Raw genomic sequence first — 15,996 nt, 5'->3', positions numbered from 1 at the left:
AGTCTCCAGTGTCAGAGGTAAAGCTGTAACTTTCAGTTTTCCCACATTTTCAGGTTTCTTTCCAGCGCTAACAGTAAGCTGCGTTTTTTTTCCCCTTATTAATTGAGAGAGATGAAAAGAGCGTCTGGTGAGGGAACGACTGTTTATAGCTGCTATAACGTTAGTGAGAACAGGAAGTAACTTGTTTCATGGACGTTCAACAATGTTAAATGTTACTATACGCAGCTAGGAAATAAAAAAAATTGTAATGGTTGGCAAATTGGTGTGGTATAAGAGGATTAAAACACTTTGGGATGGGAACAGAAACTCCACTGATAATAAATATCACTGATTATTTTTCTGTAATGGCGCCACATGTAGTGTTTTATTCCTTATGTTGAAGGTGCAGTAGTCAAATTTTTTATTCATTGCTTTTACAAATAACATGGAAGATATGGTGAACAGGCGGCACGGTGGTGTAGTGGTTAGCGCTGTCGCCTCGCAGCAAGAAGGTCCAGGTTCGAGCCCCGTGGCCGGCGAGGGCCTTTCTGTGTGGAGTTTGTATGTTCTCCCCGTGTCCGCGTGGGTTTCCTCCGGGTGCTCCGGTTTCCCCCACAGTCCAAAGACATGCAGGTTAGGTTAACTGGTGACTCTAAATTGAGCGTAGGTGTGAATGTGAGTGTGAATGGTTGTCTGTGTCTATGTGTCAGCCCTGTGATGACCTGGCGACTTGTCCAGGGTGAACCCCGCCTTTCGCCCGTAGTCAGCTGGGATAGGATCCAGCTCGCCTGCGACCCTGTAGAACAGGATAAAGCGGTTTGAGATGATATGATGAGATGAGATGAGATGAGATATGGTGAACGTCCTGAAAAGAAAAACAAAACCGTGTTCATTTGTGTGTCAATGTGCCTCCGATCAGTCATTTTATAGACTGTTGCTGCGTTCCATTCACCTCGGAAGTTGGAGCTGGGAATGACATCGCCCAAATTAACCATGTTCCAGGACAAGAAGTCGGAAAGCCAAGATGGACGCCACCAGGAAAACCTTTGTTGTGCTGGCTCTTTCAGAATATAGACGACTATAGATCAAATTTCCCCCCACTTCCAGTTATTTATTTATTTTAATTGAGGGATGGGGGACGTTGCTGTGCTCTAGCCAGGTTAGCCATTGTTAGCAACACCACTTGATAACCGCGAATTACACACACCGTAGCAACATGTCCACAGACAGACGTTGGACAGCACTGCGTGTACGACTGATTTAATGAGACACAAATAAGACAGAATGCTGATAAACACTACATTACTACAGACTTCACGTACTGTTGATGTACAGAGCAGCCATCTTGGATTTTGAGGTCGGCGTCCGTGAGGCTTTTCCGACTTTCCCGAGTCCGATTTCTCGGGGTGTTCCAGTTGAACTTTCTGACTCGGAAATTTCAACTTCCCAGTTTAAATGGAACCCGCCAACTCTGCACGCCACTGGAGATCCAGAAGGCGGAGCTCTCTGTCTCATTCTGTCTGTCTCTCTCTCTCCATGTCTCATTCTGTCTCACTCTCTCTCTCTCTCTCTCTCTCTTTCTCTCTCCCCCCTGTCTCATTGTCATGGGTGCGAATAGGGTGGGGGTGGGGCTAATTGATGTAAAAATAAAAAAATACGGATGTGTCTTGCCTTGTGTGTGTTTTATAGACAGCAGAAAGCGTACATCGCCACTCAGGGTCCTCTGGCTGAGACCACGGAGGATTTCTGGAGGATGCTATGGGAGCACAACTCCACCATTGTGGTGATGCTGACCAAACTCCGTGAGATGGGGCGGGTAAGAAACCACACGGCAGTGGATGAACGCTAAACGAAACCTCGTAGTCCTGAAAACGTCGTACACGTAATCCTCAAACATAGGCATCTGAATTGTGCGTCGTTTTAGTTCTTCAGTCGAGCTGTAACTCGGGCTGAAATATTTACGCAAATATTGTTTTGTTCTTTAATATTTTTCTAGAAATAATAAACATTATAAAAATGGATTAAAATATTGTTTAATAGGTTTAACACACTTATATTTGGTTGATAATAATCTCTTTATAAGAAATATTAGATACATTTGCAATACACTCACTTGCTAAGACGATATAATTTGCTTGTTTTTTTCGACCCAACTCGATTTTCTACCAAAATGCAGATTTTTAACAAATCTGGCAACATTCTGAATGCTCATGGAGCTGCATTTCTCTCCAGTGATTACGTTTTTTTGTTTTTGGGGTTTTTTTCTGTGAAAAATCTGAAACGTACGAGCTCGATGCGGAGCCTTGACATTGTGTTTGGGGTACGAGTTGATCAGCTTTTCTCCAGAGCTGTATGATTGTTTTGGAGATGTGTGTTTACAGCGTGCGCTTTTCCTTCAGAGACGATCCGTATATAAATAAAATCACCTGACGCCCGGTCACTCGGGGGTTAAATAGCACTCCGGGCGTGTTTGTCATGGAGCCACTGGGCGTAAGAATCCGTCTGGTCTCTGAGGAGTGAAAGTGTGATGAGATTCGTCCCACTGAGAGAGAGTTTCTTTATCACACAGTAAATGTCAGAGTGGAGACGTGAGAACGGACTGAGTGTCACTGAACGATGGGTTTTTAATCCAACACTCACTTTGTCTGTCTGTCTGTCTGTCTGTCTGTGTGCAGGAGAAGTGTCATCAGTACTGGCCGGCCGAGCGCTCCGCCCGTTATCAGTACTTCGTGGTCGATCCCATGGCTGAGTACAACATGCCTCAGTACATCCTGAGAGAGTTTAAAGTCACCGACGCCAGGGTACGAGACATGCTCCGCCTCCACCGCTGCCTCCACGACTCTACCATTCCACCTGCCTCGTTCTGCCTCATACTGTCTTGCGCTCTCTCTCTCTCTCTCTGTCTCCCATCTCATTCTCTTCCTGTCTCTCTCTCCCCGTTTCATTCTCTCTCTTTCTTTCTCCTTGTCTCTCTCTCTCTCCCTCCGTCTCATTCTCTTCCTCTTATTCTGTCTCACTCTCTCTTCCTGTCTCTCTCTCTTGCCCTGTCTCATTCTCTCCCTGTCTCATTGTCTGTCTCTCTCTCTTTGTCATTCTGTCTCACTCTGACTCACTTGTTCATGTCTTAATCACTCTCTTGCCCTAGAAGCTTTAATGCATGCATACATGAGCATGCGCGCACACACACACACACACACACACACACATATGCACACACAATTTATACAGAAGCTGGAGGCGCTCTGGTGTTTCACTCTGATGGAGATAAACTCCAGCTGATGTGTGTGTGTGTGTGTGTTTGGTTAAAAGCTTCTTTGTGCATCCCAATGTAATTTTCCAAAAATAAAAACGTCCCCGTTTCTTCACGCTCCTCAGGACGGCCAATCACGGACGATCCGCCAGTTTCAGTTCACTGATTGGCCGGAGCAGGGCGTGCCGAAGACGGGCGAGGGATTCATCGATTTCATTGGCCAAGTGCATAAAACCAAGGAGCAGTTCGGCCAGGATGGACCAATCACTGTGCACTGCAGGTAGGACACACACACACACACACACACACACAACAATTAAACACTCAGCTCTTAACACCAGCACTTCATGTAAATAAATTAGTTATTTTAGAGAGTTGAGTTAGGGCTGAGCGATACGATGATATAATAATGATATTGTAATAAATTGTCACAATATCATCAGTATTTTTTAATAACACTTTTAATAATATATATTTTAACTCCTTGAGGCTGATTTGAAAATGAAATGCTAAAAATAATGATTCATTTTAAAATCAGTAGCTACAGATTAGTAAAAAAATTATTTCCTATTTAATAAAAGACATTAAACAATCAAATCACTGAACTTTTTTTTACACAGCACCACTCTACTTTATATGGTGATACGTGCTGTAGTGTGAATTCACAGGTCTTGAGATTTGGGATCTTTTCATCTCGTCGCTCCAGCGCGAGGTTAAAAAGATCGTAACATCCTCAAAGTTAGTTTGTAATTTCATCGTTAAAGTCTTGGTTTTATCAGATGTCAGATTTTCAACTTGGAGTTTTAAACAAAACTCCAGTGAAGTGCGTTCTGATGTGAAGTGCGTTCTGATTGGCTAAAAGCAGGAGGAATGAAGAGATGAATTAATATTCATGAAGCTTTTTTTTTCTGCAAAAAGTATTCTTAAGGAAAATGTACTGGTTTTGGACAACTGATGCTAACTTGAGTGCTATAATTCTGTGTGTGTGTGTGTGTGTGTGTGTGTGTGTGTGTGTGTGTGTGTTCCTCAGTGCGGGAGTAGGCAGGACCGGAGTGTTCATCACTCTCAGCATCGTTTTGGAGAGGATGAGATATGAAGGAGTGGTGGATTTATTCCAGACGGTTAAAACTCTGCGCACTCAGAGACCTGCCATGGTGCAGACCGAGGTATAGACTCCTCCCCTCGACTCCTCCCCTCGACTCCTCCGCTCGACTCCTGAGAGAACGTCTGTTTGTAGCTGCTCAGTGAGAAGAGGAAATAACTTGTTTCGTGTCACATTAAATGCAGCTATAAATGGATAAGAAGTTCAACATGTCGTTTTTTAATAAACAAAGAAATTGTCGTCGTTAAATTGCTGTGCTGTGGTGTAAGAGGAATAAAACGTTTCAGGATGTGATTTGTACTCCCACACCACACCGTTGTTGATTATTTTACCGTAATTGCACAATGAGGATGGTTTAGTTTTATTATTACAAATTGATGCACAAATTCACAAACTTTAAAATGAGTGAATGTTTTAAACGATGGCGCGGGTCGACGTTTTCTTTTCCGATAACGATACGGAAACCTCGAGCGTGAGCCGACAGGATGTCCACCCGCCGCTGTTTTCTCTGAAACCTCGGCTTTAAACCGGTATTTTTAAGCACTGCGATATCGTAAATCAGTATCATAAAGTGTCATTGGAATAAAAATCTCTGTGTGTAAACATTTCTAGTTCCAAATCAAATCTTTTCCAAACTCGGTTCAAACTTTTCCGTCTGTTACAAGATCCAATCTTATTTATTTATTTATTTATTTTTCCCACTGATATCTGACGCACCTTTTGTTGCTGGTATCGGCTCGACACTGAGATACTGAAATACTGATCCCTCATTAAGACGCCGTTCTCGTTAAATTTAACTAAAATAGCAAGTCGTTTGTTTTTGACGGATGTCGAAATGCCCCTGTGATTTTTTTTATATTTTTTTTACTTGTTTTATTTTCTTTTTCCTGGAAAACAGCTGTGTTGATTATTTCATTATTATTTATGAGGACTTGTGTAATGAGAAATGAACTGAACATTAACTCCACCGTGTGTGTGTGTGTGTGTTTTCCCTATCAGGACCAGTACCAGCTGTGTTACCGAGCAGCTCTGGAGTATCTGGGGAGTTTCGACCACTATGCAACGTAACGCTGCGGGACTTCAGCTACCGGGATCTAAAAAAAAAACAAGAAGAAGAAGAAAAAACATTTTGGAGTGTGTGTGTGTGTGTGTGAGTGAGAGAGGTCTGACACACAGCACAGCTTCTTTCCTGACTGGCTTGCATTCAGATTCAGCAGCTCTAAATTCTTAATTACACACACACACACACACACACACACAAACAGCTACTGGTAGCGTTTTTTTGTTTGTTCGTTTGTTTGTAATCCTTAAATTTTATTCTGACTTTTATTTAGAATATTTTAATGTTTTAATAATCCTTTAACACCTTTCTCGTCTTAACGGCCTCGGCGCCTTTTCCTTTCCCACAAAACGGTACTGTTTCCTTTTTTATTTAATGTTAATTGTAAATTTGTTTCCTGTTCTTGTCATTTCTGGTTATTTTAGCGCACAGAGTGTGTGACTTTAACACGTACTAATCCAAGAGGACCACTGTTCTCAGAGCTGCTGTCGGATTTAATTCATAACGCTGTTTTGTTGTGGGTTTTTTTTCTTTTTTATATGATTTGTAATCTTTGTTATTATAAATAACTGTTTCTTTGTAGGAAAGAAAATATTGAAGAGGGGAAAAAAAAATCAACAGAGAGATTTACAGCAAACAGTAACACTAAACACACGCCACGACGGAGTTTCGTGCGTAAAGGTGTGCGCTGATATTTGATATTCTTTTTACATCACGATAAGTTTTATCACAATCTCAACATCGTTTGTTTGTTCGTTCCAGTTTTAAATAATTAATCTCCACCTCCATCCACTGGTTCTGTAACTGCTCACGCTAATCCTGCTGATTGGACGGAGCTGGGTCATGTGACTGCCACCTCCTTCTGCGGAATGTTTGCTAACGAAATCGCGTGTTAAATATCGTGATGTACGGCGTATTTGATTATCGGCGCACACCTGTACAAGGCGTAAAAATCTATAAAATGATACGTTTTGATCCTGAGTCTGACTTCTCATCCATGTGTACAGTATTACCTGCTCCACAAGTGAACTTTTTATACAGAAATATAGATATATATATATAAATAAATATATAAAAATATAAATATATGCATATAAATATGAGAAATTATAAATATTATTCATACAGTATATATACAGCTACAGATATATGATCAGTCGAGTCGTCGATTCTCCGGACGAACGCGATCAGGACGTACCAACTACAGAGACTGCTGGAGGTGAATTTGTATTAATCCTGCGAAAAGTAATATCTACTGTATTAATCCTAACACACACCCGCACGTGTGGGTGTGTGTGAGAGTGTGAGTGTGTTCTCTTTGATGAAGCACAGCGGAGGCCTGATTATAACCACACACTACGTTGGCCAAAAGTTTCCTTTATACCTTGTGAATGGTTCGTGCTGTAGGGGTTTAACTCTGTTGTATACGCACTCTGTTTTCTATTTGTTAATAATAAGAAGAAAAAAACTGGAATTCAAAAACTTGATGTTAATAAAGTTGAATAATTGTTTTGGGGATTTTTTTTTTTTTTGTACAACACTGAAGTCTGAAGTCTCCTTTGGTGTCATTTGTTTTTCTCAAATCTATAAAATGGTTTAATTAAAGGAAAATTCCACCTTGGAAAACAACAACAAAACAAACTCCTGTCCACCTGCTGTTCTGTTTTCTGCGGTTCTCTAATCAGCCGATCCCTTGAACATCACGCAGATACAAACCAGGAGCTTCAGTTAATGTCCACAATGTTCAAACATCAGAACGGGAAAAATCGTGATCTCACTGTGGTATGGGTGTTGGTTTGAGCCAGATGGACTGGTTTGAGTACACTGTAAAAAAAAATAGTTGAGAATACTTGAAATTTCAAGGCAACAGTCTGCATTAAGAATTTTATGTTTTGCCAACGATGTGCCCATGATAATCCAAACTATGATAAAACTGTTATCTTTATTAAGAATTCTTAATTAAGTCAATTTTCAATTCCTCATTCTGCCAACATAGATTTCTCTTTTTGCTGAACAGTGGCATTCACAGTAGGGCGAAAAGGCAATTGAGGTTATCACAATTTTTTTCACCTCTATTTGGATAGGACAGCGTAGGGACAGGAAATGAGCGGGAGAGAGAGAGGGAAATGACCTCGGGTCGGAACCAAACCCGGGTCCCTGGATTTATGGTATGGCGCCTTATCCACCTGAGCCACGACGCCCCAAGGTTATCACAATTTATCATTAAACTATACATGCCTTTTTTCATTGTTCTACACAATTACAAAACTTCAATATTGAAATAAAGTTTTTAAAACCCACGTTGCAGGTATGGCATCGTGGCTCAGGTGGATAAGGCGCCATACCATAAATCCGGGGACCCGGGTTTGATTCCGACCCGAGGTCATTTCCCGATCCCTCCCCATCCCTCTCTCCCGCTCATTTCCTGTCTCTACACTGTCCTATCCAAATAAAGGTGAAAAAAGTCTGATAACCTCAACTGCCTTTTTGTACTACTGTGAATGCCACTGTTCAGCAAAAAGAGAAATCTATGTTGGCAGAATGAGGAATTGAAAATTGACTTAATTAAGAATTCTTAATAAAGATAACAGTTTTATCATAGTTTGGATTATCATGGGCACATCGTTGGCAAAACATAAAATTCTTAATGCAGACTGTTGCCTTGAAATTTCAAGTATTCTCAACTATTCTTTTTTTACAGTGTATTTCAGAAGCTGCTGATCTCCTGGGGTTTTCACACACAACAGTCTCTAGAGTTTACACAGGATGGTGCAGAGCGACAGTTCTGTGTGTGGAAACAAACGCCTTGTTGATGAGAGAGGGCAGAGATCAGAAAATGGACAGATTTGAGGTGGTTTGAAGTCTGTTTGTTTTTGCCAGGAAGGATATAGTAACTCATATAATCACTCTTTACAACCGTGGTGAGCAGAAAAGCATCTCAGCATGCAACAGCAGAAAGAAGAACACATTGGCTTCCACTCCTGCAGCCAAGAAGAAGGATTTTACAATCAACAACAAATTCCTATTAAAGTGGCCGGGGAGTGGATATATTGTGCCGATTTGTTGTATCAGGCGTTAGTGGTTCCGTGTCACTTTGTTATTACTGGTGCAGTTACTATGGAGATAAAAATTTCAATGATCTCAAACGGGTCAGGGTTTTGCCCATTAATGCTGAGAAACAAAAAGAGTGAGAGTGTCGTGTTAATCGGAAATCCAGTGTAGAACTACGGGAGACATCGACACGAACGCTGGACTCAATTTCCCAGAATGCAGTGCGGTTCTATCAGTTTGGTTAATTAGCCACCTACATCATGGTGATGGTATTTGTGTGAAAGTTGAAGCTTTGGAAGCTGATCTGATTGAGCAGAGCAGACAGATTAAAACACTAAAGCGCCGCCGCATCGCTCTGTTTAGGTAAAGATGACACGAGGAGGAAATCCCACTGTGCTGCTGTCAGCACAGCATTATGGGTAATGTAGGAAACCGTTAACCAAAGTGAAAATAGAGCAGCAACATGTTCAGGGTGGAATTTTCCTTTCAGAACCTTTTCCTGCTCCAACACCGTGTTTTGCCGTCAGCCAAATAAAGGTTCCAGGTGTTTTTGGTACTTTCTCAAGATGCGCGAGAAGAAATGATGTTCTTCATGACAGAATAATAACACTGTCATTATTACATTACAACATCTTTATCCAGTCACGTGTTTGAAGGTTTTTTTTATTTTAAGGGAGATGAAGTCCTGCTGTCCAGAACTGGAAGTGCTGATCGTGAAAGTTGTTTTCTTGCTCACCATGTGTGCTGTTTGCTGAAACGGTCCACGAACTCTTCCCATCACCCTGAGAACGCCATTCCCGTAGTGAAGCATGGTGGTGGCAGCATCATGATGTTGGGATGCGTTTCATCAGCAGGGACTGGAAAACTTGTCAGGATTGAAGGAAAGATGGTGACTCTGTTTCAGTTGGCCAGAGATTTAAGACAGAGTTTCACCTTCCAGCCTGATACACATCAGAAAGCTACACTGGAATGGTTTCAAGGCAAACATTTCAATATCTTGGAATGGCCTTGTTAAGATCCAAACCTCAATCCAATTGAGAATCTGTGGTATGATTTGAAGTTTGCTACACACCAACACAACCCATCTCACCTGAAGGAGCTGCAGCAGTTTCATCTTGAAGAGTGTGAAAGCCCCAGGGGCTGGATTTGCTCAGCTAATAGAGACTGTAACCTCAAGAGACCTGTAGCTACAGCAAAACAGGAAAAACACCTCGGGGTGAATACTTTCACAAAACACACAATGTAAATCATTTACTGAAATGAAGAAATGGATTTTATAAAGAAATTAGCAAGTACCACTTGGGGATATATACACCTGTGTTTGTTTAGAATCTATTCTAATTTTGTTTTCAATGTTTATTTTATGATTTCTGTCTTACTGGATCAGTAAAATAAATATTTTTTGAATTATTTTTCCAATCAAAAATTAAACTCTACAGAAAAATGTTTGTATGTCAGTAAAGAAAGTAGAAAATTATGTAACGGAGCTCTTTAATGACAGAAAAATGAGTCCTGAAGAACGATGTCAGATGCTCCAAGATGCTCAGAAAAACAATTTCCTTCAAAACTCCAGTTTCAGACTGATGCACTTTTAAAAACAAAGGGCCACGACGCCGATACTGACAGTTTCCTTTAGTATTGTTTACTGCTCCTTCCTGCTGCGTTTACACTTCAACCTGACACTTTGTGATAGCAAACTTAAGGCTGATTTTAGGAAATTACAAGCTGTAAACCACAAACAAATCACTTTTCTTTTCTGATTTCTGCTGCTCTCTAAACTCAGTGCATCATGTCTGTGTTATACCCTTACACACTTTATTTCTTATCACACACTTATTTTTATTACATAAAATCTCTGAATAAATAAAATATTTTGTGCCAGACTCCAATGAACACTTTTTTAAAGACATTTTTTAGAAAGATTTGTTTTAACCTTCAAAATTAGTTGAATCACACAACAATACAAAACTGCATAAGATTTTGTCTGTCAAGAATAGTGTTATATTTTAAATATTTCAGACCTAAATCTGTTTATGAATACAGTACTTTTTTGTTTTTTTTTTAAGATATGTTTTACCTTTTTTCCCCCCTTCTGGTATTCAAGCACATGGATAATCAATTTCCTTAATAATAATAATAATAATAATAATAGTGTGGTGTTTTAAAAAAGTACAAAATCAAAAGTTAAAAAATGACATGCATTTTAAGTAGTAATAATAATTTAAAGACAAGGCAAGGCAAGTTTATTTCTATAGCACATTTCATACCCAGTGGCAGTTCAATGTGCTTTACAGAAGTAAAAGCAGAACAGTAAACAATAGAAAATAAAATTACATAAAATAAATGGGGAAGAAAATTAATAAGAATTAGACAATAGTAGAAATAAAATAATAAAATGAGATAAAAATTCAATTAAAAAAAAAAACGTCGTTAAAACAACGACAACGAAAAGAATCTGGATGTGTTTTAACACAATTTATATGAGAAATATGTAATTTAATTCCATTATTATTCCTGAAGGGAAATTTGCTTTTACAGCATTTCTTTACATGTGCTTTAGACTTTAATTTATAAATGTATACATTTGTGGAAAGAAAACACCATACATATTGTTTGTTTGTTTATTTATTTAGCCATAAAAGTACAATAAAAACGGTACAGGTGTGGCAGGGATGACACAAAAAAGCATAAAAACTTGTTTCCATTGTGGTCCCTTTAGATGGATAAACCATTTTACCTTTTACAGTTAATATGGGCCCAATGTATGACCTAATAACTATTCTAACATCATTTTAAAGACATTTTGTTGATTAAATAAATAAACAAACAAACAGATAAATGAGCACAAAAACACGGAGTTCTTTTGTTACAACTCAATCTGGCAACCCAGGACGTGACTGCGCTGTGATTGGTTATGGTTCCTCCTGGCCATAGTAAACAAATCCGCAGCGCGCATGCGCACCGCTGAGCTAATGGAGGCTACGGATTTGGGATGTTAAGCGTCCGGTGTTGCGCGGAGTGACTGAACGCCGCTGGAGCCTGAAGCGGGATTCCTCCCCGACACGTTTTGGTCCCGATCGGTGCGTATTTCTGCCGCCGCACCGGTAACCGTGCCGGGAATCAGCGCGCGCGCTTCCCGACGCTAATAACGGAGCGGAACGTTTTGTCCGTCCGGAGCTGCGCGAGCTCGCGCTAACAGCACCGAGCTAACGGCAGCGGCGCTCGCGCCGAAGCTAAAGTCGGCTTGCAGATAAACTTTCCAGCGTCTTTTGTCTTTATTTCTCTCATTTCTGCCGTTTAGTTCAGCGTGTTGTTGCGCTTTTAAAGTGTGACGGTAATGTCCGGTGAATGTTTTCTCATTTCCGGGACGTGTAGCATCACGGCCTAGCTAGCAAGCTAAGTTAGCATTAGCCGTAAGACTTTTTAAAGAGACGCTTGTTTTAGCCAATCAGCGTTGAGCGTGTTTCCACTGGGGGGTGTGGCTAATACGGGGCGTGGTTTATGGACAGTGAAGTTAGATTTTTATTATTGAGGGAAAAAAAAAAAAAGGAAACTGAGAATCAGAACCAGAACCGAGTTTACTGCTCAGTCCAGGCGCGCATACAAGCGATTTGCTTTGGTGGTTGGTGCTTGAACAGTCAAAAGTTAAGGTAAAAGAATAATAATTAAAAAAAAGACAAAAGTAGTTGTATACATCGAATTTTAAAAAAATAAGAATTATTTAAGATATACAGCTTTTGAAAAGTGGACATGTTTGAGGGTTGTTTAAATCCAAGCTGTACTCATAACGTGAGGAGATGAGAATATGTGCAGTGGGTTAAATAATTATACACCGTAATAGTGTGTAATTTATAATACGTTTTATTGTCTCGGTTGTTTATTATTATTATTATTATTATTATGTTGCTGCAGCTGCAGGCGTCTGTACCAGTGAATTGAAGAACATCGCCACTCACCCACGGCCTCCTCGACATCCCTGATTCGAGCAATTCATTTACTATTCTACGAAAATGCACTGGGAAGCCGGACAGTCTGATTTACGAGACGTTGCTCATCCAAACAAAATAGCCCAAACTAAACATCCAGTCTGATTCCATACGTGCCGAGGTTTTTACTTGAAAACTTTGAATTGACTCTTATGGGCCTTTTCCACTACCCTTTTTCAGCTCACTTCAGCCCAACACGGCTCGCGTTTCAACTACCTCAGAGCAGCACGACTGAGCTCGCTTCAGCCTTACTCAGCACCAAAACTCGCACGGTTTTGGAGTGGGGCTGAAGTCAGCCGAGCCGAGTGGGGCTAGGGGCATGAGGAGTCACTCCCCTGTGCACTGATTGGTGAAGAGGAGTGTCCTCACATGCCCACACACGCCCCGCGAGCACGCTGGGATCTGTAAACACCGTAAACCCGGAAGAAGAATAATAATTACGACGAAGAAGATGATCAGAAAACTAGAAGATGGAAAACTAACCCAAGTGAGGAAAGGCCAGCCAGTGGTCCAACACTAACGACTCCATGTCCTCCATGTTTATTGTTTACTATCCGGGTCGTGAGACTACCGCTTAAAAGGTCACTGATGTCACTGTTTGCGCCGCCTAACGACATCACGTGACGTCCACCCACTTTCGCTAACTCCACCCAATGTGTCCACCCACTTCCAGCCAGCACGGTTCAGCGCGGTTGTAGTCGAAATGCAACTCCAACAGCCCCACTCAGCTCGACTCAGCACGGCTCAGCCCGACTCAGCACGGCACGGCTCAGCCCAACTCGGCCGCGTTGGTAGTGGAAAAGCTCCATTAATCACTTACTGTTTACTCTGACGATGTCAAAATGTCAGTTTATAACATCAGGTTTTTATTATTGAGAAAATTAATTAAATTAGTAACAAGGCTTTTCTGTAAAATGAATTACTTCTTGAGTTTGCAAATACATAAACTTGGGGCTTGTTGCAGTTAGATTATGAATGTAGTAATAATAATATACTCATCTTTGTCCTATTAAAGTCTTTAAATTATTAAAATAAGATTTCTAAGGTTAGAAATGCTGTATAAAAATAAGGTTTTTATACAGCAGTGTAATAAACTTCTATAATAAAATAAAATTTCAGTAATCCGGTTTTTGTATCATCTTGATAAAGATTTGTCTGTGTTTGTAAATCTCGAGCAGTTTGCTGTCGCAGATGTACGGAAACTCTGGTGAACTGAAGTTATTTAAAAAATTGATCATTGTTTGTGTGTGAGTAAATGAAAATGCATTTAAAAACAAAAAATAACTTGGGTTTCACTCCTGAAGTAAAAACCACGTTACAAAAGTCTGTCTTTCAGGTTCAGTGTAAATTAACTGGAGCCCCGAGTTCCACTGGATCCACACGTCGTTTCATTTGAGTTCTTCAGCTCTAAATAAAGTGCGTCTTGTTCTAGGATCGGATCCACCGGGAGCGAGGATGGCGTCCGACTCACCGTGTTCCTCCTCGAAGGGGATCATGACGTTTTACCCGACGATGGAGGAGTTTAAGAATTTCAGCCGCTACATCGCGTATATGGAGTCTCAGGGAGCGCACAGAGCCGGCCTGGCCAAGGTACACGCAGCGTTCATGAGGAACTCTTCTTGGAAAGCTGGATATTGGGAAGAAATCTAGTGGTGGTGTGTAGTATGACCCCAAAAAAACCAAACCTCATGGTGTTTGACGTTGTTTCTAAGATGCACGATGAATCAGTTTGGGAACAAACTCCAAGCTTTGGGGAAAAAATTTTCTAAGAATTTAATTTGCACTGAAAAAGTTTGTCGTTAATTAAGAGCATGTTTGAAATTGTAATTTTTTTTTTTTTTTACAATTTAAAAAATTGCATAGGGTAGAACTTATTGATGCAGCTGCATACAGAAAGTTGTTTTTGTAAATAGGTGAATAAATAAAGTACAGGCTGAACGATGTGACACAAATCATTGTATTATTTTCACAATATCCAGACAGCAATACTTGTGCATCTCTTAAACTGCTAATGATTAATTTTAGTATTAATCTATTAAATGAATCTTATTTTTCATATTAAAAATGAGATTGGAACAGAAGAGAGATTGGAGTTCTTTGCGAACGCCGTATGTGACGTGCTTTAGTTTAGCTAGCAGGAGTGAATGAACGTGTACGGTATCGGTGATTTACGTGGCGATCGTCCACAGATTGTCCCTCCGAAGGAGTGGAAGCCCAGACGCTCGTACGACGACATTGACGACTTGTTGATCCCGGCGCCGATCCAGCAGGTGGTGACGGGTCAGTCCGGACTCTTCACGCAGTACAACATCCAGAAAAAACCCATGACGGTGAAGGAGTTCCGTAAAACGGCCAACAGCGACAAGTGAGTCTGCACGAGCACTCGCGCTCACTCTAACACAAATGCTTGCACTTATTAACACACTCACTTGGCCCAATGTGCAACTAGTTTCTGAACTTTTTCTGAAAGCTTAAAAATTGCACCGGAATTAAAATGCGACTTGATGTTCAATAGGGGTGTTCACACGGCAACTTTTACTCCGGTGTAGCACTGGGGCTGCCCCGGTAGAGCATTCACACGGTACAAAGTTATCCTGGTGTAGCCCCTGAAAGCTGCTTAAACCGGTGCAAATCTAACCCTGCTCGGGAGGTGGTTTAAGAAATTTACTCCGGAGTAAATGCTAGTTTGCGGGGCAGCACCGATATAAAATGGGCCGTCTGAACGCTACAGGGGTAGACTCGCTACGCGTGAGGAGAGTTGATTACATACGGGCATTGCATAATTTGCATCCTGGTATTTTACGCTTCCAAAATGGCGAATATCAACAACAACAGAACTGCGTGTCTTCCAGTGTTGCCAGATTGGGCGGTTTTAAGTGCATTTTGGCGGATTTGAACATATTTTGGGCTGGAAAACGTCAACCAGTATCTGGCAACACTGGTGTCTTCATCCACGTTGTTTTCTCGGCGCTTGGTGATGCCGTGACAACCGGGAAAAGGAAGTACATTTTCACGCATGCGCATATTTAATTTCCGCATTATTACTATCGTATAGCACGGTCGCAAAAACTGCCGTGTGAACGCAAGTGGGGTTGCACCGGTGCGAACACGCTTCTCTCTAGTAAGCAGGTTTGTGATGTGTGAACGCTCCACAAAATTTATCGCTACGAAATACATCGGTGCAGCATCGATGCAAATATGTGCCGTGTGAACACCGCTAATGTTTGAAAGGAATTTTTTTTTTTTTTAAAAGCTCTTCACTTTTTTGTAGCTGTTACGTGACAGAGTGACGTAAATAAAACCAGGAAAGGGTTTTAATTATTAGAATTTTTACCATCCAGATTTCTCTCGCTCTATAAAACCTTTCTATCGTTTTGTTGTCGTGGTGACGAGTCTCTGAATTTTCCGTCTTCTCTCCTCGCTGTAGGTTCTGCAGCCCTCGATATGACGACTTTGAAGAGCTCGAAAGGAAGTACTGGAAAAACGTGACCTTCAACCCACCCATCTACGGCGCCGACGTGAACGGGTCGCTCTACGACCCCGTGAGTGGCCCGCCTTTTTCTTCTTT

At 41.0% G+C, this 15,996-nt stretch overlaps 2 protein-coding genes across 7 annotated transcripts in view; both read left to right on the top strand.

Annotated features, from left to right (window-relative positions):
- The window catches only part of ptprfb (protein tyrosine phosphatase receptor type Fb), a 202,976-nt gene extending 196,074 nt beyond the window's left edge, over positions 1-6,902 (top strand). For all 5 annotated transcript variants that reach the window (XM_060906535.1, XM_060906537.1, XM_060906533.1 and 2 more), the window contains 5 exons: positions 1,669-1,795; positions 2,655-2,780; positions 3,355-3,509; positions 4,260-4,395; positions 5,331-6,902. In XM_060906535.1, the coding sequence (XP_060762518.1) occupies positions 1,669-1,795; positions 2,655-2,780; positions 3,355-3,509; positions 4,260-4,395; positions 5,331-5,399 (613 nt within the window). In that variant the 3' untranslated portion in view covers positions 5,400-6,902. The remainder of the gene's footprint in view (positions 1-1,668; positions 1,796-2,654; positions 2,781-3,354; positions 3,510-4,259; positions 4,396-5,330) is intronic.
- Positions 6,903-11,410: 4,508 nt separating this feature from the next.
- The window catches only part of kdm4ab (lysine (K)-specific demethylase 4A, genome duplicate b), a 37,980-nt gene continuing 33,394 nt past the window's right edge, over positions 11,411-15,996 (top strand). The window contains exons 1-4 of one of the 2 annotated variants that reach the window (XM_060906532.1): positions 11,411-11,522; positions 13,861-14,018; positions 14,618-14,793; positions 15,856-15,970. In XM_060906532.1, the coding sequence (XP_060762515.1) occupies positions 13,884-14,018; positions 14,618-14,793; positions 15,856-15,970 (426 nt within the window). In that variant the 5' untranslated portion in view covers positions 11,411-11,522; positions 13,861-13,883. Of the gene's footprint in view, positions 11,523-13,116; positions 13,220-13,860; positions 14,019-14,617; positions 14,794-15,855; positions 15,971-15,996 lie in introns of those variants that run through there. The other variant, XM_060906531.1, reaches the window with a different exon arrangement.

The sequence above is a fragment of the Neoarius graeffei genome, chromosome 23, assembly GCF_027579695.1.
Source record: "Neoarius graeffei isolate fNeoGra1 chromosome 23, fNeoGra1.pri, whole genome shotgun sequence".
Lineage (NCBI taxonomy): Eukaryota > Metazoa > Chordata > Actinopteri > Siluriformes > Ariidae > Neoarius > Neoarius graeffei.
Note: the sequence above shows the minus strand (reverse complement) of the source record. Positions and strands in the feature narration are given on the sequence as shown.